The 25,385-nt window shown below is 45.6% G+C and overlaps 1 protein-coding gene across 33 annotated transcripts in view; it reads left to right on the top strand.

Annotated features, from left to right (window-relative positions):
• The window catches only part of CTIF (cap binding complex dependent translation initiation factor), a 322,513-nt gene that overhangs the window by 261,706 nt on the left and 35,422 nt on the right, over positions 1-25,385 (top strand). For 29 of the 33 annotated variants that reach the window (XM_078348099.1, XM_078348094.1, XM_078348100.1 and 26 more), the window contains one exon: positions 14,923-15,078. The exons of the other annotated variants lie outside the window; for them this stretch is intronic. In XM_078348099.1, the coding sequence (XP_078204225.1) occupies positions 14,923-15,078 (156 nt within the window). The remainder of the gene's footprint in view (positions 1-14,922; positions 15,079-25,385) is intronic. 33 annotated transcript variants of the gene reach the window in all.

Genomic DNA, 25,385 nt, shown 5'->3' on the forward strand with positions numbered 1-25,385 from the left:
AGCTGAGCCTACCTGACCTGATTTTGCCAATAGAAATATGCTGGGTGCTCATAGCCTGGGAAACTTGGAAATGTCTCCGGAGTGATCTAGATTTAGCTAGAAGTGGCTGATGGCTGTTCCCAGCCACAGTGTGTGCCCTTTGTCTAGAGCCAGCTGCTGGGGAGAAAGCATTTCCAGCCACCGTGTCACAAACCATCAGTCACACAGAATGTGTCCAGTAAATTTTTATTAATGATAATTAAAGGATCGGCATTTGGGGCATGATTGTCATGTCCGTTGATTAAAGCAGATTCAAGATCATCCCCATAATGTCATGCTCTCTTCATTCTTTTGGGTGCGATAGAAAGGGCAGCAGTCACCAGCACACTGGGAATTTGACATGATGCTCAGGAGTGTCAAGTACCTGTGACAGCCACCCGACGGTCCTAGGTAAGGCCTGTGGTTGCAGGGCACAGCTGTTGTTTCTGCATGTAGTCCAGGGATCTGTCACTGAGCCCACCTGCCTCAGCTGCAGAATGACCATATGACCTGGTTCTGTCCAATCAAGGAACCCCATCTCACCACAGTTGCAGTGATTGGGCTGAGAGGTGTCCATGTGATGAGCAGGGCCAATCAGAATCTTTCCCTCAGATTCGAGGATTTGACATTTGAGGAGTGGGGGGCTCTGTCTTCCTTTTGGCTCAGGAACCATTATGAGAGAGACCAGGTGCTGCTGACCACCAAAGGGAGACCCTGTCTGTGGCAGCAGAAAAAGCAGTCAACACGCAAGTCAAAGCCAAGACAAGGGAGAAAAGGAAAGAGAGGAGGACCAGCCCTGGGGTTGCTGTTGGAGCCCTGGGGACAGGCTGCGTCCTTGGGCTGACCTCTCATGTAAGACAGCCCAGGCCTGTATACTTCTTCAGCTAGTCTGAGATGGTTTCTGTCATTGGCGTCCACGAATCCTCAGTGTCTAAGGGCAGAGCAGAATGAAGCAGTGGAGTGGCCAGGACTTGGGCATTGGGTGGTGGGTGTCTGGGTCATGGGCCAGGGAGGTCAGGGGTACTTGGGGAAAGGTTCAAGTCCACCTAAAAAGGGACAGACCCAAACCCAGGGAGTGGTTCAAGGTCCAGCTGGCATCAGAACTCAGAGCAAGAAACCGTGTCTGAGGACAGAGGCTGCAACCCAGTACCCACATGGTCCCCATCTCCCTCCAGACAAGATGTACAGCCACCACAGATGCACAGCTAGAGTGCAGAGTGACATGCAGGTCAGATTCTCACTGCTCCAGTCTAGGTGTGGCTGAGTCCCCAGGGCCAGGCCTCAGGGCCCTGCAGGGCTGAGCCAAGACTGGCAGTTGTGGCCAGGATGTGGCGTGATGGCCAGCTGTGGGTATATTCCTGTGGACATGCGCTTTAGCTGTGGCTGAACATGCAGACTGCCAGGGGTCGGGGCAGCCAGGTCTGGGGCAGGCTTTGATGGATGGAATGACTCAGGATACTACTACCAGGGGGTCTCTCTGCCACTTTGTTCAACAGCTACTTTGCACCAGATACATTGTATATGTTACTCAGTTAAGCCAAAGAGGTCTCCCTGACCAGATTGGATTGATGACAAGACCTTCCACGATGCTGCCCTGAGTGGGTGTGTGAGAGGCAGGGCTCGGGGGTTGCCGCCCAGGACACAAGTGATAACCAGATCACCCCTTCCCGGCTTCTCCTCCTATCCTGACTCCAGCTCTGTTAGAAACACTGCCCACCCAGCCTCAGTGCCCACTTCTCTGACTCTGCCCCTCACCATCCAATCCCCAGCATCCAGGCCCCAGTCCCATCCTCCTCCCCGGGGCCCAGAAGACCATTATTTTGTCACCTAGGAGAAGCCCATTGTACAGATGAGTTCTTTTTGTCCCAAGTCACAGGAACCAACTTGAGGTGGCTTAACATCGCTGAATCCTTTTCTGTAAGGATTCTGAGGTTTCCTGGAGCCCAGCAGTTCCAGAGAAGGACAGAAGGGAATATTCAGGATCCTCTCTTGGGCCAGGGGTAACCTGATGTGTCACAGCATCTCTGGGTTCCATTCCAAAGGTCAGTCCTAGGCTTGGGAATTCCCAGCCCTGCTTCACTGTTGATAAGAACAGGTGCTAAGGAGGACTGTACTGTGTCTTGGAGTTGGAGGCTCCTGTTTTGGGCTCCTTCCAAATGATGATGACTGTGGTGGGGTGGGCAGGAACCCTTCAGGAACTACCCAAGGCCAGGTCTAGCCATGGGGGCCAGGCAGCAGACCCTGAGCTGGACGATGTGGAGTGAGGAGGTTTCACTGCTGGGGAGAACCGAGGAGGAAAGCCTGCTGGGGGGGGTTGCAACTAGCCTCAGCAAATCGCTATTTGACAGACAGGAGACTGGGGGTGGGGCGGGGCTACACTAACATCACATGTGACCCCACCACACCACCAAAGGGCAGCTCTGCAGAATGTTATGGCCTTACTTAAAGCAACCCTGGGACGGGGGGAAAATTCCAATAAGCCAAGAAACAAGAAACATCACTGTATGGCAAAAACGTAACCCACAAAAGTAAAACAAATGTCATGAGACAGCCTTGGAGCAGGGACCGGGACTGGCACAGAGAAGGTAGGAAGAAAATATCAGGGTTGAACTGTCAGCCACAAATGAAAGAAAAGATGAGCCAGGCATACATGGTGATTCTACTCTTATGTCTTAGTACAGCCCCCTATGCTTTGGACAGGTTGTCCTCTTAGAAAAGAGCTATCTAATCATGTACCCTGGGATATTTATGCATCCGGCCCACACGTGTTCATTGAACACCTACAATGAGCCAAGTCCCACTCCAGGGGACAAGACAATAGCTCGGAAAACAAGATTCCTGCCCCCAGGAAACTCCACTAGCAAAAAGTCAGGTCATCAACACACATCAGACCTAATGGAGGTAATCAGGGCTGGAAAGGAAGCATAGCAGAGTGGGAATGAGGAGTCCCAGGGCTGCGGTGAAGGGGACAGCCAGGGAGGCCTCCCTAAAGAAGGAACATGGGCACAGAAACATGAAAGAAGGAAAGTGGGGGCCAAATATAAAATAAAGCAACTTTTGCCGGGGACGGTGGCTCGCGCCTGTAATCCCAGCACTTTGGGAGGCCGAGGTGGGTGGATCATGAGGTCAAGAGATCAAGACCATCCTGGTCAACATGGTGAAACCCCATCTCTACTAAAAATACAAAAAGTTAGCTGGGCATGGTGGCGCGTGCCTGTAATCCCAGATACTCAAGAGGCTGAGGCAGGAGAATTGCCTGAACCCAGGAGGCAGAGGTTGCGGTGAGCCGAGATCGCGCCATTGCACTCCAGCCTGGGTAACGAGTGAAACTCCGTCTCAAAAAATAATAATAATAATAATAAATTAAAAAGCAACTTTTGTTTGAAAATTAGTTTTCTCTTTTCAATGTACAGAATTCTGTCAAATATGTTTTTTAAGCCCTTCAGCCAATTGCCTGGGAGAAGAATGCCTGGATTGACTTGCGGCTGCTGAGCTCCCACAGCTCCCCATGGTCCGCCCCTCCCACGGGGTATCCCAGCTTCTCAAGGAAAAGAAAATTCCTGCTAGCAGTAAATAAAAGTGCACTTTCTCCTCCCCACTGGAGAGATGGCAACAGCAGCCACCTCTCTGAACAGAAACAAACCAGGGTCACTGGGGACGTGTTTAAATGGACAAATTTCTCTGGGTCATTCATTTTCAAAGAGGGAGCCCGAAATGAGGGTGAGTTTGCAGGGATTGATTGGGGCTGCCCGTCTCCTTTAGGAAGTTTAAAAATATATGCACCACGGTCCTTGTGCCTTGACCACCACCCACTGCACCCCTCCAGCAGCGTCTCCCTGGGGTGGCTTGCGCCACTGGGTGGGGTGGGGGTGTTTTTTCCCCTTTGCCTGTATATAGCTGTTTTTGGCTTGGCCACTGGGCTCCACCATGCCAGAGTGCATGTGGTTATCCCGAGTGGGAAGAATTTCCCAGAATGCCTTGAGAAACCTGAGACGCTGAATGGCTTTCAGGGCTTATTGATGTGGCCGGTGCAGGAAATAGCAGTACGTCAATAAATAGTTTTAGGCAGGAAACGGGGCTTAAATGGTAACCTTAAAGTTTGGGGAAAGGCACTAGGGGTTGCTGGGAGGTAGCCTGCCAGTCAGATGAGAACCTAGAGCCAAATACCAGACTTTGAAATGGCTGCCACCAATCTGAGGCCCCTTGCTGCTTTTGGATACAAGAGGCTGAGGTTAGGGGCAGAGCCGGAGGAATGGCTTGTTTCGGTTGGCAGAAAGGGCTCCTTGTTCCAGAGGAAAAGCTGGCAACCTATAACACGTGTCAAGAGGAGACACACAGGCTGGGTTTTGGTGGCCTCTGGGCCAGGCATGTTCACACCCCAGTTCCCCACCCTTCTCGTGAGAATCACTGCTGGCTGGTGGATCACCAGAAGAATTCCACTGTCCTAATGAAAAAAAACAAAGAAAAGGCTCATGACCTGCCAGTTTCTTTTAAAATAGCTGTTTTTCTGATTAGAAAGAGAAACATTCATGTAAAATCAGAGAAATTCAGAAATTAATAAAATGTAAAGAATAAAGATCATCCATAATTCCACTATTGAGAGACAACTCCTGTGGAATGATCTCCTCCTTTTTCTTTTAAGAAAAATGTATTCATGGATGACATTATATGGTAGATGCAATTTCAGTTTTGCTTTTTTCATTTAACATTATATAAGCACTTTTCCCATGCTATTATCAACTTTTCATAAACACAATTTTTTTTTTGAGACGGAGCTCACTCTGTTGCCCAGGCTGGAGTGCAGTGGCTCGATCTCAGCTCACTATAATGTCTGTCTCTAGGTTCAAGTGATTTTCCTGCCTCAGCCTCCTGAGTAGCTTTGATTATAGATTTGTGCCACCATGCCAGCTAATTTTTTTTGTATTTTTAGTAGAGATGGTGTTTCACCATATTGGCCGGGCTGGTTTCGAGCTCCTGGCCTCAAATGATCTGCCCACCTTAGCTTCCCAAACTGCTAGGATTACAGACGTGAGCTACTGCACCTCACCACATAAACATAATTTTTAATGGTTGCATGAATCATCATTTACTTAATTATTCCCCTATTGTTTGGTGCTCAGGTTGTTAAATTTTTATGTGCAGTAAGCTTATTTTTTCTAATATTTTAAATTATTTCCTTTTGACAATTACCAGAAATGCAACTACCAGATCAAACAATAAGAACTCTTAAGACTTATTTTAAGGGTTTTCAGAAAAGTCGTTATCAATGTACACTGCCCATATATAAGTGCCTGTCTCACTGCATCCTTACCAGATAGACAATTATCATTTTAAGATTTTCTAATATAGATGGGAAAAAGAGGTTTTCATTCATTCAATTATACTGATATTGTTTTCATATATGTATTAGCAATTTACATTTTGACATGGGATTTACCTCTTAATACTCTTTCCCCATTTGTTCATGGGGGATTTGGTACTTTTATTACAAATTCGAACACACTATTTGTATAGTAAGACCATTGCCCTTTGTCACACTTACTGCATGTATTTTTCTTAGAGTATCAACTGCCTTTTAATATTTCGGTGTATTCTTCTGTTGTCTCAGTGAAGAAAGCCCCTCTCCTTCCAGAAATATGAGAAATACTCTTTCATTTTCTTTAAATTTTTGTTCCTTTTTTAAACATTTACCTCTTTATTCCATCTGGAATTTATTTTAGAGCCCCGTGTAAAGTAAGACTCTAAATTATTTTCCTCCTGATACTTAGACAGCTGTCCCTGCACTGTTGCTTGAGTGAATAATGCTACCTTTGCCACTGATTTGTGGTCCTCAAGGGATCATGTGATAAACCTTTGTAGATGCCAAATTTGTTTCTAGGCTATCTGATCTAGCTCTTCATTTCAGACGTCAGTTCTACAGCCTCTTAATGAATAAAGCTTTATTAAGGATAAGTTAAGAGTTATGAAACTCTTTCCAATGTTGTTTTGTTTTTAGTTATTGCCCTTGCTATTCATTCAAATTACTTTCAGGATCATTTTTTCAAGTCTTCGTTTCCCTTTCTCCCAAAAAAGTTCACACCGGGATATGGAATACAGATTGATATTAAACCTGTGAATTATTTCAAAGAGATCACCATCTTTCCAGTAAGGAAAGATGGTATACACCATCTTTCTTCCCAGTAAGGAATTATTATTGCTTTATTAAATGAGCTTTGTGCATTAAAATCCCACTAGTTAATTCTGTCATAAAAGAAAGCTGTTGGTTTTGTATATTAATTTTGTATGTAAATATTCTTAATAATTAGTCACTAAACTCTCTTGTTAATGATAATCTTTATTAAAGGCTTCTCTTGGATTTTCCATATATATAATCAAATCATTTTATCTCTTCCCTTCCAAGGGTCATAGGTGTTGCTGGTTTTTTTAATCAAGCCTATTGAAGTAATACATTAGATTTATAGATTTCCTGATGCTAAGTCATCCACGCCTTCCTGGGATAAAAATCTACTTGATCATAATGGATCTGTTTGTTAGTATTTCACTTGGGACTTATCATCTATTCACATTAGCAAGATTAGCCTGTAGACTTCTTTATTTGTGGCTAATTTTTTGAAAGCTTGAATGAACTTGCCTATAAAAATCTTAAGGTTAGAGATTTCTTTATAAAGGTAATTCTTTCATAACCTTCATTTTAGTTATGTTTTTTTAGTTTATTCTGAGTCATTCTTTTTTAGCACATGCTGGTGATACTTATTTTTTTAAGAATCACCTATTTCATTTTTTCAAAATTATCAACATGGTTATAAATAACTTTTGTTACACTTTTTAATCTACTTCCTATCTGTTTTCATATCTAATTTTATTTCTATTTCTTCCTTCTTGATTTTATATATGATTTCCTTTCTCTATTTCCTAAGTAATTAATTTGGGGGTTTTATCTGTATTATGGCCTTATATTTCCTTAGCTGTTGTTGGTTTTCTAATTTTTTGAGTTAAGTGAATCAACATTGTCTGATAGAAGTATAATGTGATCTATGTATGTAATTTTAAATTTCATAATATGTGTTTCTTAACCCAATGTATGCAAAATTTCACAGGTAGTTAACATTTTTCAAATATAAGACACTTTACATTCTTGTTTTCTTACTAAGCCTTTGAAAAGTAATGTCTTACACTTCCAGCCAGTATCAGTCAGGATAGCCACATTTCAAGCGCTCAATATATTGTCACATTTGACTAGTGGCTACCATATTGGATCATATTGGTTTAGATGATATATTTTCTTCTGTTATTCAATGGCCAAAATACTTAAGACTATAAATTGGCCTTTCATTATAGCTTTGGCCACATCCCACAAGTTTTTATAGTTTTTTTCCTAGGTAACCTAATACAGGTATTGTATATCTGATTATATCTTTATTTCATTTTTTTTTTAGAATACCTTTTAAGTATTCAAGCAGTTGGCTATTTTTTAACTGTTGTTGTTAATTCTTAGACTCAGCGTGCAACCTGTACAATTTCTGTTTTGAAATTTACACCAAGATCACAGCTTACTATGAGGCTTGTTTTGATTTAATCTTATTAATTATATTATTTAAATCACCTAAGTCATTTGTTTCTTATTCATTTAATCAGCTGTAGAATGTTAGCGGTTTCATTTCCTGATATAATTCCTCCTTTCTGGTTTTTTCCATTATGTTTCTTTTTTTTCTTATGTTTCAGTAGCTTCAGGTATATTCAAATCTGTGCTATAAAGCCTATAAGATTTTGTGTTATCTCTTTATTATGGATTGTATTTTTATCTATATCTATGAAACTTTATAATTTTATTTAATAATTGTTATCTTAAAAATACTTCCCTTTTACTACTACTTTATTTTCATTTTCCCCATAATTTTTACCCATTTATTTATTTTTTATATCTTGTTTTCAGTTCTGCTAGTGGTTATTAGTATTTACTTATAGCATTTTAAAGGCATATTGTTGGTTTTTTCCTCTGATACCCAAACTTAAGAAAGAAGTGATAACCTGTGAATCCTCATGGCCGAAATTAGGGAATGCTGTGTGCGTCACGGTCTTCTCTCCTCTGCCCACCGGTATTTACCAGTGTCTAATAATTGAATCTTGGACTATTAAGTCACTACTACTATGAAATTTTATTAAATTACATTTTAAAATTAAATATCTTCTCTTCCAAAGGTGATTTCTGGCTTTTGATTCTACTGTATAACCAAAATTATAGACTTATTTTAACTTAACTTCATAAGTCTACCTGGTTTTAGTTTCAGTTTTCCCTTCTGTTTCTTCTAAACCATGATTTCCTCAGAGTTAAATCATAAATTTTGTTGGCCACAACATGTTATTTTTTTTTTTTTTTTCTTAGAGACGGAGCCTCGCTCTGTCACCCAAGCTGGAGTGCAGTGGCACGATCTCGGCTCACTACAACCTCCGCCTCCCAGGTTCAAGCAATTCTCCTGCCTTAGCCTCCTGAGTAGCTGGGGCCACAGGTGGACGCTGCCACCCAGCTAATTTCTTTTGTATTTGGTAGAGATGGAGTTTCACCGTATTGCCCAGGCTGGTCTCAAACTCCTGAGTTCAGGCAATCTACCCTTCTAAGCCTCCCAAAGGGCTAGGATTACAGGCATGAGCCATCACACCTGGCCCACTTTTTATTATTTTTAATTGTAGTTTAAAAATAACATAAAATATACCATTTCTATCATTTCTAAGTGTACAGCTCAATAGGGTATAGTCACATTCTTGTGCAACCGGTCTGCAAAACTTTTTCATCTTGCAAAACCAAAACTCTCTACCTATTAAACAACCCCCATGTCCCCCCTCCCCAACTCCTTGCAACCACCATTCTTCTGTCTGTTTCTATGTATGAGTTTGACTACTTTAGATACCTGCGTAAGTGAAATCATGCTGTACTGTCTTTTTGTGACTGGCTTATTTCATTTTGCATAATGTCTTAAGGGTTCATTCCTGTTGCAGCGTATGTCAGAATGTCTTGTCGTTTTTAAGGCTGAATAATATTCCACTGTATGTATATACCACATATTGTTGATCCTCTCATCTGTGGGTGGATGCCAGGGTTGCTCCCACCTCTTGTCGATAACGCTACTTACCAAAATCTCTTTGAAATCCTGCTTTCAAGTTGCTCTGGATATATACCCAGAAGTGGAATTGCTGGATCACATAGTAATTCATTCTTAATTTTTGAAGAATCGCCATACTATTTTTTTTTTTCTGAGATGGAGTCTCACTCTGTCCCCCAGGCTGGGGTGCAGTGGTATGATCTCAGATCACTGCAACCTCCACCTCCCAGGATCAAGTGATTCTCCTGCCTCAGCCTCCCAAGTAGCCTGGATTACAGGTGCTGCCACCACACCCAGCTAATTTTTTGTATTTTTAGTAAGAGATAAGGTTTCACCATATTGGCCAGACTGGTCTCGAACTCCTGACCTCAAGTGATCCACCTGCCTTGGCCTCCCAGAGTGCTGGGATTATAGGTGTGAGCCACTGTGCCCAGCCAGCCATTACAATTTTTCCTAGCAACTGCAGCATTGAATTTTTTAAGATAAGCATGTAGGAGTGATTTGTTGTTGACACTTGCTTATATAAAATGTCTTTCTCTTGCTTTCACTTATAGAAAGGTATGTTCTTTTCCCCTCAAACTCATGAAGACATTGCCTCCCTCTCTCTGAATTTTTAACCTCAAATAAATAAGTATAAGGCCAATCAGACTTTCGTTCCTTTGTAAGAAGACTGTGTCTTTTGTTCCTTCATAGCTGTTTTTAAATTTTTCTTTTCTGTGAAACTAAAAAAGAAAATTCAATGGGAGCAACATAATGATACCTTGTCTCTACAAAATATTTAAAAGTTAACCAGGCATAGTGGTATATTCCTGTAGTCCCAGATACTCAGGAAGCTGAGGGAGGGATCACTTGAGCCTCAGAGGTCAAGGCCGCAGTGAGCCTTAATCACGCCACTGCACTGCAGCCTGGGCAACAAAATGAGACCCTGTCTCAAAAAGAAAAGAAAAGAAAATTCTTCCACTAAGTAAAAATGGGGCAGGGCAGGAGACTTCCAGAACACTGTGAACACTTTTTTTCTGAAGAGTCAACTGGTTTTTATTATTATTTGTTTTCAGAGGGAAAGTTTATTTCTCTGCTCTCTTTGTTCTGTGTATTCCGCTATTCTTTTTGAAAACTTCTCTAATGCACAGATTAGATGTCCACTGTCTATCTTCTCTATCATCTTTCTTTCTATTTCTCGTCTATTTATCTTTGTATTCAGCTTCCTGGTCTATTTATCTATTCTGCTCTCCAGGTGGTTTCCAAGTTCATCTTCTGCATTGCTTTTTCTTCAGTACCCATCCTATCCTTTACTGCCTCCAATTCATTTTGATTTTGCTGTGGATTTCTAGTTTCCATTGGCTCTTTCCTATCCCAGGGCCTGTCTCACACTTCATTTCAGCCTGAGAGTTGCTTAGCTAATCACAGTACCTTCCTTCGAATGCCTTTTCACACGACATAGAATCTATGTTGTCGTTCTCCTTACATACAAGCCCCCTTTTTGCACTTGAGTTTTTCATTTCATTTTTCTATGGTCGATTGTCATTAACATTTTCAGAGGTACACATTCCATTAAGTCTTCACAATACTGCTCCCCTCTTCTGCTAGGCAGGGTTTTCGTGTGATGCCGTGTTGCTCTGTGCCTCCCTCATTCCTGAATGAGGTTGGTGCTGTCTGGTCTTTTGTGTTTGCTGTGTGCATCAGCCTTGGGCTAGCTCGGTGTCTGCTGAGGCAGAGTCCTCCTCAGACCTAAAGCTGGAGGGTGACTTCATGAACTCATCTCAAATCCAGTTTCCGACATTTAGCAGGCATCCAATCTCCTAGTAACCTTTGCCAGCCTAAAACAGAATACTCTATTGATGCCATGGATTATCAGGAAGAAACTGAGTCAAGCTCTAGTTCTTTGATCAGATGCAATCCATTTTTTTTTTTTTTAGATGGAGTCTTGCTCTGTTGCCTGGCTGGAGTGAAATGATGCCATCTTGGCTCACGGCAACCTCTGCCTCTGGGTTCAAGTGATTCTCCTGCCTCAGCCTCCCAAGTAGCTGGTACTACAGGCATGCACCACCACCCCTAGCTAATTTTGTATTTTTAGTAGAGACAGGGTTTCACCATGTTGGCCAGGATGGTCTTGATCTCTTGATCTCATGATCTGCCTGCCTCAGCTTCCCAAAGTGCTGGGATTACAGGTATAAGCCACAGTACCCAGCCAATTCATTTTTTAAAATTTCAGTTCCTCGTACACACTGCCTCCAAGCGTTTTCCTGCCCTAGAGGGCTTTGCCTGAGAGCACCATCCCTCGAAGGACACAGCATATCACCCAGTCTCCTCCTGTCCCTGCACTGTCCTGCATCTCCAAGGCCTGGAGTAAGGGCGGTGGGGATGGGAGCTGCCTTAATACACAGGCACAGTTTTGCTGGTACTGACAGATCCTGTCTACCAGCCAGAGACAGACAGAGGAAGGGACTGAAGCCTCAAGCTACCCCTTGCTTTTGGTCTTCTGGGTCAAGGGGCCAAGCTTCTCTGGACAACAAGAGTTTGTTGGTGACAGCACTTTAGTTAATGGTGTTACTTCCTGCATCTGGGGGGCGTCTGCTGGGGAATGTTATCTTCCTTCTCAGTGTTGCTGTGGGACTTTGTTCTTTGATGTGTGTCTTCATGGGTATTTTTAGGGAATATGAGGAAATGAAAGCTGGGGATTGATAGAGGGGCACCATTTTCACACCAAGGTTCGCATTTGATAAAGGCCTACAGTTGTGGTTCCCAACCCTGGTTGCACATTCGAATCAGCTGGGGAGCTGTCAGAAATTACCAGTGTCTCAGTCCCACCCTGGCCAGCTACACAAGACTTTCTGGAGTGGAGTGCCAGCATCAGCAGCCTCAGAGTTCTGCCACGTGACTCCAGTGTATAACCAGGGCAAGAGCATTTAGCGCAGAGAAGGGGCTTAAGTTTTCATTCACGTTCTAGTACTGTGTGGCCTTAGTCAAGTCTTTTAATCTCTTTGTACCTCAGTTTTCCCCATTTTAAAATGAGAATGGTAATGCCCACTCTTGCTTAGATTACGCAAGATAAACAAAGGTTCATGAGAATGAAACCACCAAAAGACTTCTGACTTCAAGACTAGTAGTACAGGGCCCTTTGCAGGCCCCGGGATGGCAGGCAAAGCCATTCATTCATTCGCAGAGACCCTGAACACTCGGGACCCTCCGTGAAGGCTGCCTGCTCCAGGCTCTGGAATAGGGAGAAGAGACAAAGCTGTCAAAGATGCTGGGTACCCACTACTTGTGGGGTCCCTGGAGTCCCTTGTGGTCCCTTTTCACCCTGGATGAAAGACAAACAGCAGAACCCTACAGTCATACCCAGGCGGACACTTCAGTGAGAAAGAAGCGGGGACGCAGGAGTCCTGAGGAGTCAGTACGAGGCCCATGAGGTCTGCAGGGATGGGTGGACTTCCAAGGGACAGTGTGTACAAATGGCTTGGTGGAAAGAGGGGACTTGGAGAGAGACTAAGAACGTGGGCTCTGATGCACTACTTTCCAATTTAAAAACACCGTAAGAGGTACTCTTGCCACAGAAATAAAACAAAAACGGGTAACTGTGGGATGGCGGGTATGTTGTTTGCTTCAGCATGGTAACCTTTTCACTACCTATACGCATCCCATTGCATCATGTTGTATACCTTAAATATACACAATAACAGTTTCTGAAAAATAAAAGACACCATAAGGAGAAAAAAATGTTTGGTCTCCAGAGCAGGCTGACCTCAGTTCAAAGCCCAGCTCTGCCATTGTCTCACAGTCACAAGCAAGTCACACAACTTCTCTGTCCTCAGATTCTCCATCTATAAAATGGGGCAATAATAGGACCCATCTTATAGGACTATTGTGATAACTATATCAAATACTATAATTAATGGCCTTGGCTCAGTGTCTGGCTCACAAATAGCAGCCGCTGCTGTTATTATTTTGCATATTACAGATACAGATATTAAAATAGTTATAGATATGCACACAACTATATACTTTTTTGTAACTGATGAAACTCAGGTCATCATAAGCAGTGCCCTAGGCTCATCAAAGGCTGGCCCTGCAGGGCGTCTCAGCCAGGCCCTGACCTGCCACCTGAGGAGACCAAGACCCACCCTTTAGATGGCATCTTCATCACTCACAAGGGACAGATGTTAACCAACTCCTCTCAGAGGGCCTTCCATCTTTGGAGGTGCTGAGATTCTGGTGTCGAGGACACTCGGTTGAAGTCAGCATTGGTGAGAGGGACTGGGCCGGAGGAGTGGTCTAGGTCACATTCTCCCCCCGTCTTTGTGTGTTCTATTCTGGTGGCACAGTCACCCAAACCAATAATCTTGGCATCATCTTGGAGTCTTCCCTTTCTATCATCCCTTACAACCCACTACTTAGCGAGTACTGTTGACTTTCACAATGTCTCTTGTGCCACTCCTGTATTTGTCAGCTATTGCTGCTGAACAACCAACCATAAAAATCTCAGGCGGGGCACGGTGGCTCAACCTGTAATCCCAGCACTTTGGGAGGCTGAGGCAGGAGAATCGCTTGAACCTGGGAGGCGGAGGTTGCAGTGGGCCAAGATCATGCCATTGCACTCCAGCCTGGGCAACAAGAGCAAAACTCTGTCTCAAAAAAAAAAAATCTCAGTGGCACACAGCACTCAGCATGCATTTAGATGATGTGTGTGCAGGTTGGTTGGGGGTCACCTGATCTAGGCTAGACTTAGGCAAGGCCCTGTGGCACATGTTGCTCATCTTCTCCCTGGGACCATCAGGCAGCCCTGAGCGGGTCTTCTTAGGATGATGGAAGAAACATGACCGCAAACATAAATACTGAAGGCCTCACATCAGCATTGGCACACTGTCACTTCTGCCTCATTTTATTGGTCAAAGCAAGACATTTGGCCAAAACCAAAGACAGGAGGTAGGGGAAATGTATTTCTGAAGATCATTTAAGCTACCCCAGATTCTTAACTTTTGGCTGTCAGAGCACTGAGGTTTTTATTTCGTCCTGCCTGGACTCCTGCTGTGGCCTCCTGCTTGATGTCCACACCTTAGCTGTATTAACCTTTCTGTTGAGCACTGGTATGACTGTGGCATTTCATGACCCCCATTCCCAGAATCTTCCCTAGCGACCGTCCCATGGAACCCAGCTCCTTGGCTTTTTATGCCTTCTTTTGTATCACAGTGATGAGTGAATATGTCTTGTCTTAGCTCCTAGTGTAGTGCTTGGCACACAATGGGAAAATAATGTTTTTAAGGAGGATGAATGAATGAATGAATACTTCTAGTTTTCCTACTGTCCTCTAGGCCCCTTGAGGGAGGGGCTGTAGCTGAGTAGTACAGTGCTGGGGCACTAACCCACATGGGCCTCTGTTGCCATTGCTAACTATGCGTGGGTGGGCAGTGTTCGGGTTACCCCCAGCCCACAATACAGAGGACATGATTTGGGGACTAACAAAGAGAGATGGTTTAGCCACAGAAAGTTAAGTGCTCAGTCTGGGGAGGGTGTCGTCTCCCCTTCTACCTCATCCTCCCACACCCACATTGCTGTGAGTGAAGGAGGGTGACCTGCAGCAGATCTGGGCAATGCCCAGAGGCAAGGATGCTAAGAGGTGTTGTGGCCACAGGTCAGGGTGGTCCTGGCCACAGAGAGTGCAATCGCGCACCCCCATCCTCATTTAAAACCTGGGGTTTGCCTGCTGCCCAGGAGTAGCCCCGAGACAACAGGTGCTCTGCATGGCAGGGTGGAACCCGGGCCCCTCCCCAGCCCCAGGAGGCTGACATGGTCTCTCATGCCTCCACAGAAAGACTTCACAGTGCGTGAGGAGCTGCAGCAACAGGACGTGGAGCGCTGGCTGGGCTTTATCACCTTCCTGTGTGAGGTCTTCGGCACCATGCGCAGCAGCACAGGCGAGCCCTTCCGCGTGCTCGTGTGCCCCATCTACACCTGCCTCAGGGAGGTAAGAGACCACCGCCTGTGCCCCCTGCACAGCCGGACAGCACTGGGGCTGGAATGCATCTAGATACCCAGGCAAAATTGTGAGGGTGGGGTCACTTAGAAAGGGACCCATCTGGGCTAGGTGTGGTGGCTCACACCTGTAATCCCAGCACTTTGGGAGGCTGAGGCAGGTGGATTACCTGAGACCAAGAGTTCCAGACCAGCCTGGCCAACATGGTGAAACCCCAACTCACCTAAAAATACAAAAATTAGCCTGTCATGGTGGCAGGCATGTAATCCCAGCTATTTGGGAGGCTGAGTCTGGAGAATCACTTGAACCCAGGAGGCAGAAGTTGCAATGAGCTAAGATCGCACCGTTGCACTCCAACCTGGGTGATACAGTGAGACTCCTTCTCCAAAAAAAAAAAGAAAGAGGCCCATCCTTCGGCGAAGAGATGTGCAACAGCAGGGCTTCTGGTCCCCGAAGCTAGGTCTTTCTCTGTTGGGTTTACGTAAAGGGAACTAGCACCCCTTCCCCGGGAAGTGTTATGAACTCAGCTTCAATCATTCCCAGTCTGGAGCACTGGCTGCAGCAGGGAGGCCTAGGATAAGTATTGTCTCCATGAGCGTTCTTGGGATTGGATTGAATTGGTTTGCCACTGGATTATTTATTCTACGAAAACATATTTTCTTCTAAATTTCATCTGAAAAAGAAAGAAGTAAGAGTGACCGAGGAACTTTTGAGAAGCAAGAATTTGGTGGGTGCTTGCACTGCCGGATGTTGTAACTTACTATCTCCACCCCTCAGCTGCTGTCAGGGGAGGGAATTGAAAGGGGGCAAAGTGGAAGCTGGAAGGCGAGTGGGGCTGCTGAGGCTGTCCAGCATGAGGTTGGTGGCTTGGAAGACAGCCTTGGAGTGAGGGTGAAGAACATGTTTAGGTTCTAGTTGTATTTCTGAGTTAGACCCAGCAGGACTCGCTGATGTGAGATGGAGGGAAGGGGAAGGGAGGAAGGGACATGGGCTCTCTGTTTATCAGCTTGGTGGCCCCATTTTCTGAGACGGAGGATGCTAGATGAGAAATAGAAGGAATGGAGATGAAAAGCAGGAGTCAGTTCTGCTTGAGTCGCCTGTTAGCTGTCCCCAGGGAGCTGCCTGGAGGTTGGCCAGGTAGAAGGATCTGGAGATCCTGAAGAGGTCACATGTGGAGGTAGGGGACGGAGGGTTTTGTGGCATATTGATATGAACCTGGTACTCAAAGCTAGGGACTGGATGGAAGCAGGCAGGAAGAGAGTGTAGATGGAGGGGCAGAGGATGCGGCGTGTAAGAACCCTGGCAGTGGCCCTTCAGTGGGACCTGGCCCAGACCCACACCTCTCCGTGCTGTCCCCTCCCACCACTGGCAGGCCTCTGCAGGGGCTACAGGGACACAAGGAGGAACAACCTCCTGAGAATCAAAGGGCCAGGACAGAAAGGTGTCCTCGGTTTGGCAACAAGCAGGTCATGGGCCTTGGGTGTCAGCAGAGGTGAGGACAGCAATGTGGACAAGTCTTTCCAGAAGTTTCTCTGTGAATGGCAGCAGGGAAGGGGAGCAGTAGGGTCAAGGGGCATCTTTGTGTTTTTGAAAGAAAGATGACAATAGAGCAATTCAAGAGAAGGGAGGGAGTGTATTTGTAAGTGTTTTGAAGCATCCGTGTATAGAACAATAGCACACTCATTCCAGACTAGCACAGAGCACACAGTGCTCTCTTGGTGTGCTGTGCAAACCCGTGAGCCTCTGCCACTCCGTGTACCCAAAACACACATCTTAACAAATGCACTTGAAATCAGATTTGTTCCACAGATTCAGACAATGGACTCTTCTGACTTTATTTCACTCTCAAAGGGGTCTTGAGCTAAGAATGCAGCTCCGCGAGGGGTGGCAGCTCTGCTCTTTGCACCCTTTGGAACGACTTGAAGGCAGTCTCGCGGAGGCTAGGAGCAGGCCTGCATGGCCTCTTGGGTCCTCCCATCCTTGCCTGCATTGCCCTGTGCCCTGGACGACCCACCTCGAGACAGGGAGCAGAGCTGTTCTAGGGCGGTGACCTGAATTGCCCCAACACGCTCACTCTGCGTGATCTGGATACCTCCTGGTGTTGTCGTCACCTGCTCCTCCAAGCGGGAGGCAGGGCTGTAGCCGAGCGCTGGCCCTGGCTGCTGGGACACTTTTAACACCGCCTGAGGTAGTGCAAACATTCCAGTGTGAGATCCGGAAGGTGCCAGCAGATGTGTGCTGGCAAGAACAAAGAGCCATGCCTCATGCACACTCGTGGGATGCATTCAACTTTTCGGGTCAGTTTGACAAACACAGACCCATCCATGCTCATGGTAAACTTGAAGAGTAAATAAATCTTGGCCTTCTCCAATTTGTAAAAGAAGAGGGCAGAGCCCCATGTAGCAAGCTAGCACGTCATGCCTAGGGCCAGGCTGTGGCAGTTTTCAGATTCTGGTTCTGTTGCTCGTCAGCTGCACCCTATCGGGGAGCATTTACCCGCTTTGAGCTTCGGCTTCCTCATCTTTTAAGGGAGCTGCTTTCTCCAGAAGGTGCAGAGAGGGTGACGAGGCATGGAGAGAGAGCTAAGTGCAGTAAGGACAATGAGGTCAGAGGATGGGAGGAAGTGCCCAGGGTACAGCAGCTGGCAGATTAGGTGTCACCTAGGCTGATAGGGCCTAGGGACTGAGCACATGCCTAATCTTAAAGGGACACGTGGGCTGAGTGCTCTGCCCAGGGACACACAGCTGGTTCATGCCACAGCTAGCCTGGCGCTCCTATACTTCAGGTAGGGCTCTTTTCAGGAGAAATTGTGGCTTCCCTAAAACAGGGCCTTAAGAAAAGACGGGGGACTTAAAGGCAGCACTAGGGATCTTATCAATCCCTGTGAATAGTCTGTTGCCTTTCCCAGCTCCCTGAGGACCCCTGAATTCTGCAGGTCATTTGCTGCCTCCCTGGCCTTAGCACGCACACACTCATACCCATCACACACTGACCTATATCCCTAAAGCAGGTTGAGCCAGCTCATAGAAGTTTCCAGAGCCAAAGGCACTGCTGCAGCATCCTCCATGCTGGAAAAGCTTAGGCTTTCCCCCTGGGGTCATGCAGATGTCTTACCCCAAATCCATAGCACCCACTTTGCCCAGAGATCCCCCCAACTCCCAGAACCACCCCCAGGCCCATATTTCCAGCTGCCCACTATGCCTGTCCAGGTCATACCTCAGACCCCTCCAACAGGATGTGGCCGGAGCCGCACCCCAAAGCCCCCCTGCTCCATGCAGCTCTGACGCGGGCCCCCACCCACCCTGCCTGCCTCCCTGCAGCCAGGCAGCAGCCCCAGAACCCACCCGATTGCCTTGCCTCAGTCACGTCACTCACTCCACCCCGTGCACCTGCACCCCAGGGCTCCGCTGCCACGCTTCCCTTGCTGCTCCTGAGCCATACATAAACCCACAGCCCATCTCTGAGTGAAGGGTGTCGCTGAGAACAAACCTAAGGGACAGATGCAAAGTCCTCACTTTCCACCCCATCTGGAGGACCTCGTGCTCACAGAGGCGCCCTTCATTCTGAGGTCCAAGCTCACTCAGTCCCCACGCTCCTTTAGATCAAGCATGTGCTTAGCAAGTTACTCAAGCTTGAAACCTTGGAGTCGTGTCTGCCTCTCCATCTTCCTGTCCCTGACACTTCTTCCTAGGCCCAACTTAAAATCACCTTTTCTGTGGAGCCCGCCTCACCCTGGTCCCCACTCAGCACACTGGCAGCTTCCTCCTCCGTCCTTACTGCTCCATCCTTACCCCAGCCTCTTCACATTGCCTTGTATTAGTGTTCAGTGACGGTGACAGCACACCTCACTGTCTGGACGCCACCATCTAAACCAAGTGCCTCATGTGTTCCTTTCTCTTTTAACTCAGACAGCATTCTAAAGGTGATCATCTCCATTTTTCAAGGAGAGCAGAGAGGAAAGGCAACTTGCTGAGGGCCACACAGCCACCAAGTGGTAGAATCGACACTGGAATCCAGATCTGACCACCCATTTCATGGCCTTGTAGGCAGAGCAGGGGCTACTCTGTTTGTCTTCTTGGTCCATAACTCAGCACCTATATTACAGGAGTCCAGTAGATCTTGGTGGAATTGATGCCATTTTTACCGTAACTAACATGCCAATCCGAGATCCTTCTTCCAGGGATGAAGAAGAAGAATTTTCAACATGTGCTATTATGGTTTAAGGGCAAACTGTTTCTGCCAAGGTAGTTTTCAAAGTGATTAAAGAAGATTATTGGTCATCTGTAGCTGCATGAGTCTCCTTGCCCTGCTATTTACAACTCGTATTTGCTTAGCAAGCTCTTTTTTATTTTTTAAATATTTTTTAATTTGACTGTGGTAAGGATACTGAACATGAGATCTTCCCTCTTCATAGGTTTCTAAGGGTACAACACAGTATTGTATGCATAGCCATAATGTTGTACAGCAGATCTCTACAACATACGCACCTTGCATAACTGAACCTCTCACCCATTGATTGGCGAATCCCCATCTGCACCTCCTGCTAGCCTCTGGCAACCACTATTTGTGGCTTCTTTAAATTTGACTATTTTAGATACCTCATGTAAATGGAGTGATGCAGTATCTGTTCTGTGACTGGCTTATTTCATTTAGTAATGTCATCAGAGTTCATCCTTGTTGCTGTATATTGCAGTTTCCTTCTTTGTAAAGGCTGGATAGTATTCCATCGTAGGTATATACCACTTTAAAATGTTTTTTCTTGGTATGTAATAGTTTCACATATTTATGGGACGCATGTGATATTTCGTTGCATGCGTAAGAATGTATAATGATCAGGTCAGGGAGTTTAGGGTATCCATCACCTCGAGTGTTGACCATTTCTATGTCTCAGGAACATTTCAAGTCCTCTCTTCTAGCTATTTTGAAATAAAAAATATACTGTTGTTAACTGTAGTCACCCTACTTTTCTATCAAACATTAGAACCGATTCCTTCTAACTGTATGTTTGTACGCATTAACCAACCACTCTTCATCTCCCCACCCCCCACTCCCAACACACACACACGTTGTTTTATCCATTTACCTGTTGGTGGACATTTGTGTTGTTTCCATATCTCGGCTTATTGTGACTAGAGCTGCAATGAACCAGAGAATACTAATGTCTCTTCAAAATCCTGATTTCAACTCTTTTGGATAAATACTCAGAAGCGAAGTTGCTAGATCATATGGCAGCTCTGTTTTTAAGTTTTTGATGAACCTCCATACTGTTTTCCACAGCAGAGGCACCATTTTGCATTTCTACCGACCGTGTACAGGGTTCTAATTTCTCTACATCTTTACCAGCTTGTTTTTTGTTTTCTTGCTAACAGCCATTCTAACAGGTATGAGGTTAGAATGCAAATTACAGCCTCATTGTGGCTTTAATTAATTTGCATTTCCTTGATGATGAATGACATTGAGCATCTTTTCATATACCTGCTGGCCATTTTCTAGGTCTTCTTTGAAGAACGGTCTATTCCAATCTTTAGCCTATTTTTAAATTGAGTTATTAGGTTTTTTGCCGTTGAGTTTTACAAGATCCTTATACATTTTGGACATTAATTCTTTATCAGATGTGTGGTATTCAAATATTTTCACCTATTCCGTACCTTATCTCTCACTCTGCTGATTATTTCCTGTGCTATGCAGAAGTTTATTAGTTTGATGCAATCCTACTTGTCTATTTTTGCTTTCATTGCCTGTGCTTTTGGAGTCATATCTAAAAAAAAAAAAAAAAAGGTGCCCAGACCAATATGAAGATGCTTTTTCTTTGTTTTCTTCTAGTAGTTTTACAGTTTCAGGTCTTATATTTAAGTCTTCAATCCATTTTGAGTTGCTTTTTCTATATGGTATGAAATGAGCGTATAATTTCTTCTTTGTGTGGATAGCCAGTCTTCCCAACACCATTTATTGAAGAGACTGTCTTTTCCCCATTGTGGATTCTTAACACCTTTGTTGAAGATCAGTTGACTGTAAATGTGTGGATTTATTTCTCGACTCTCTATGTCTGTTTTCATACCAGTACCGTACTGTTTTGATAGCTGTAGCTTTTGGGATATATTTTGAAATTAGGAAGTGTGATTGCCTCCAGTTTTGTTTTTCTTTGCTCAAGATTGCTTTGGCTGTTTGAGCTCTTTTATGTTTCCAAGTGAATCTCAGAATTGTTTTCTATATTTCTGTTTTTAAAATGCCCCTGGGATTTTGATAGAAATTGCATTGAATCTGCAGATTGCTTTGAATGGTGTGAACATTTTCACAATATTAAATCTTCCAATCCAAGATCAGGAGCAAAACAAGGATGCCCACTCTTACCACTTCTATTCAACATAGTACTGGAAATCCTAGCCAGAGTAATTAGACAAGAAAAGGAAATAAAAAGCATCCAAATCTGAAAGGATGACATAAAACTGTTTGTAGATGACATGATCTTGTATATAGAAAATCCTAAAGACGCCACACACACACAAAAAAAAAAACTGTTATAACTAATAAATGAATACAGTAAATTTGCAGAAAACAAAGTCAACATACAAAAATCCTTTCTGTTTCTGTACACTATCTGAAAAGAAAGTTAGGAAAACAATCTTACAATAGCATCAAAAAGAAATACTTAGGAATAGACTTAACCAAAGAAGTAAAAAAAACTTGTACACTGAAAACTATAACATATTATTTTAAGACATGAAAAAAGACAGAAACAAACAGGAAAACGTCCCGTATGCATTTTATAATAGTATTCTAAGGTCCCCTTTCTCCTGCCCAGGTCCTCAGCCTAACTGTGACTATGAGGGCTGCAGACACAGGAGGGGTGCAATTATTGTTTATGGCCTGAGTGAAGGGTGTCATCTCCCCACCTCAGCTGGTATTTCTGAGCCGACCTGACAGACTGTGGGTCTGGCTTATCTAGAGCATTCATTCCCTGACCCTACAATGCTCTCCGCCCCCTCTACCACTCCATGCCTCTGTGACCCCATGGTGTTGTTTCAAGGCTCTGCTAGGGTAACACTGAATGTCTCTCTCTGAGACCCTTACTTTAAGAACTTTGTCAAAAATTCCTCTGGCAGGGGAATTTTATTTTATTTTTTTGAGATGGAGTTTCACTCTTGTCTCCCAAGCTGGAGTACAGTGGCACAATCTCAGCTCACTGCAACCTCCTCCTGAGTTCAAGTGATTCTCCTGCCTCAGCTTCCCAAGTTGCTAGGATTACAGGCACACACCACCACACCCAGCTTATTTTTGTATTTTTAGTAGAGATGGGGTTTCACCATATTGATCAGGCTGGTCTCAAACTCCTGACCTCAGGTGATGCACCTGGCCGGCCTCCCAAAGTGCTGAGATTACAGGTGTGAGACACTGCACCCAAACAAGCAGGAGAGTTTTTCAACAAAGTTCCATGCGCCTGTTTCCCTCCACTTCCTCTCATCCTCTCTCCCGTAAACATCCCAGCTTTCTTCCCTCCATCCAATCCCCCCAGCTCATTCCTACCCAGAATTCCAATCTTCCTGTCTTCTTTGGAGTCCAACAGCTATAGCCAGAGGTCAGGGGTGGAGTAAAGGAAGAAGGCAGGGTGCTTTCTGCCAGAAATCTCCCATCTCTCTGTACCCACCTCCTGACCCCCACCAATCTCTCCCTCTGGTTGGACCCCTGGCTCTCCTCCCCTCCAAGCCCCAGAAATCCCATCTGCCCCTCCCTGACCTTTCCAAAGGAAGGGCAGGGAAAGGGCAAGTGCCTCTGAGGGGTGTCTCTGAGAGGCATCCCCAAGGGACACAACTGGCTAGGCTCCTGGAGGAGGCGGGCAGGCCCAGGCCGGGCAGAAGACAGAGGCCAGCCAGTCAGCCTTCTCAGGAAATGAAATCGCTCAGCGCAACAATGAGAGAGCCACTTTTTTAACTTTTTGCGTGAGTGTGCATTCAATTGCTCACAATGTTTTGGCTCTGGGGGAAATCTGACCTCAGAAAAGGCTGTGATGAGGTGGGTGTGGGTGGAGAGCCTCTGCTGTTTCACAGAGCTCAGAGAGTCAAGCAACACATGCTACAGAGTCACCTTTCCAGGGGGACCATTCCTCCCTTCCCAAGGGCAGGGCATTCAGCTGCCCGGCAGGGGCCAGGGCAGGACCCACTTTGGCCAGAAGTAACCAAGAAAGTCTGTGCCCTGGGGGTAACAATAAAATCTGACAGGGAGCCGAGATTTGCTGGCTGGATCCCTGGGGAATTATCTTCAACCTGGCACCTCGAGAAGCTTTTCCATTACAAATTCTCAGACCCTTTCTTCAGCCAATTAAACTTCCTGAAAATGGGGTTTGCTGGGCAGGGATATGTAAGCTTTCCAAATGATTCTAATGTGCAGCCAAGGTTAAATAACAGTCTCGGCATCCTAGGTGCATTCAGCGAGCAGCCACCCACCAGCTGAAAGCCCTTGGGATAGGGGAACAGCCTTAGGAGCCAGAGAGACCTGAATTTGAATCCCAGCTGTGCCACTTCCTAGCCATGGGATTTTAACCTAATTCTGTCTTTCAAAACCTTGATTTTTTTATCTGCAGCATAGAAATAACGAGAATAATACTCACCCTGTGGCTTTATTCTAAGGCTTAATATAAGCAAGGTGTTTCTGTAAAGCCAGTGGCATATGACAGCCTCGCAGGGAACTGTCAGTTTGTGTGTTGCTGTCGAATGCAAACCATGTTCCAGGCTTTGCTCAAGAGAAGAATCGCAACACAGTCAGCCCCAGAAAGTGAGATCCATTCTCCCAGCTGGGCATCCAAGGCCTCCATAAACAAACAAACCCCTCTCTCCAGCCAAACTGCTCCACTTGCATTTCCATAGGTGGCCTTGTGTCCCGCCCACTGTGAGGACAATCTTCCTCCTCTTCTTGCCTGGCTTTTGCCCACCTTCAGGGCCGGGCGCACTTCCCACCTCCTCCCCACCCTGCCTGGATTCTTTCCTCTTACAACATCCTATAGAACTCCTGTCCACACAGGGCTGTCAGCGTCTGTCTCCAGATACGCTCTTGGCCAGGTGGCTGTGTTAATACCTCGTGACCCTTTCTTGGTTGCTTTTAAATCACTTCAGTCTTTCATTGCTGCCTGGGGGCAGGCTAGCTCTCATCTGTCATGTTGCTCTGGAGTCTGTGCTCATTCAACAACAGTGATTTCGTTTGACACAGTGCTACTTATTGAACTGCGATGTTTTTCCTGGTAATACCAGAAGGAGGGATATAGGTTGTGATCTTTCAGCAAAGGACTTGCAATCCTCCTGAAATTAAGCAGCCATGAACACTTATAATGGACTGTGAGCTGGATAAATGTAGGGAAATGGAATCGGGGGGCACCGGGGACAAAGGGCAGGGGAGCTCGGGCTTAAGGGAACATAGATTGTGGATAGGCATGGGAGAAATGGGAAAAGCCTCCAGGAAGGAGCCTTTGAGCCAAGGCATGGGGGCCAGAATAAGCATGGCCCATCTGGGTGGTAAGGAAAGGGCCAGATGAGTGAGCCACGCTCTCACCAGAGGTGTTCTACTGAATGCAGGATGACTCCAAGAACCTCTGAAAGGTTTTAAGCCACCAAGCAATGCCAAGGAAAGAACAAAGGAGCATTTCTTTATTCATTCAACAAACAATGAGAAAAACGCTCCTTCCTTATTCAACTGAAAAGTCTCCTGGACACATTTCTTGCTTGAAATGTGCTAAGATAATAAAGTCAGCTCAGTCTGGAGCAGTCCCTAGCCAGAGGAGCTCACGGCTAACTCAGTGCCCAGCGGAGTGCGGTGCTGTGCAGTGCTCCAGCAAAGCGCAGGCAGGAGAGAATGTGCAAGGCCAGACGGAGGAGGAGGTGAGGAGGCCGGAGGGCCGCCTCAAAGGGCATCGCGGCAGAGAGCAACTCCCACCTCCTGGTTCCCTTTAAATTTGTTCTAACAGTCAAACAAAAAGACTTAGCAGGAAGTGAAGGGCTAGAGTGAAGCCTGAAAAATCAGGAGAACCTTTCTCCATAACAGTTTATTCCAACCCTAATCTTAGGCACAGACCCCGCCTGGAATGTTCCTCTGAGAATGTAGCCTTCCTAGGGCAGGTACCCAGCCCCTGGGCACCAGCTTAGCATCAGAGTCCCTGCAGGGCCAGCAGCTGCTGCTATGAATACCCTAGCTTAAGCGGCCATTCCTGTAACTCCCTCCCAGTTCTGTCCCCTCCAGAGCTTTCGTGCCCCTTTTCTGCTCAGCACACCCTGTGAAGTGAACTCAGAAGGGTGACGCCGACCTGCCCAGAC

Source organism: Callithrix jacchus, chromosome 13 (genome assembly GCF_049354715.1).
Source record: "Callithrix jacchus isolate 240 chromosome 13, calJac240_pri, whole genome shotgun sequence".
NCBI classification, from domain to species: domain Eukaryota; kingdom Metazoa; phylum Chordata; class Mammalia; order Primates; family Cebidae; genus Callithrix; species Callithrix jacchus.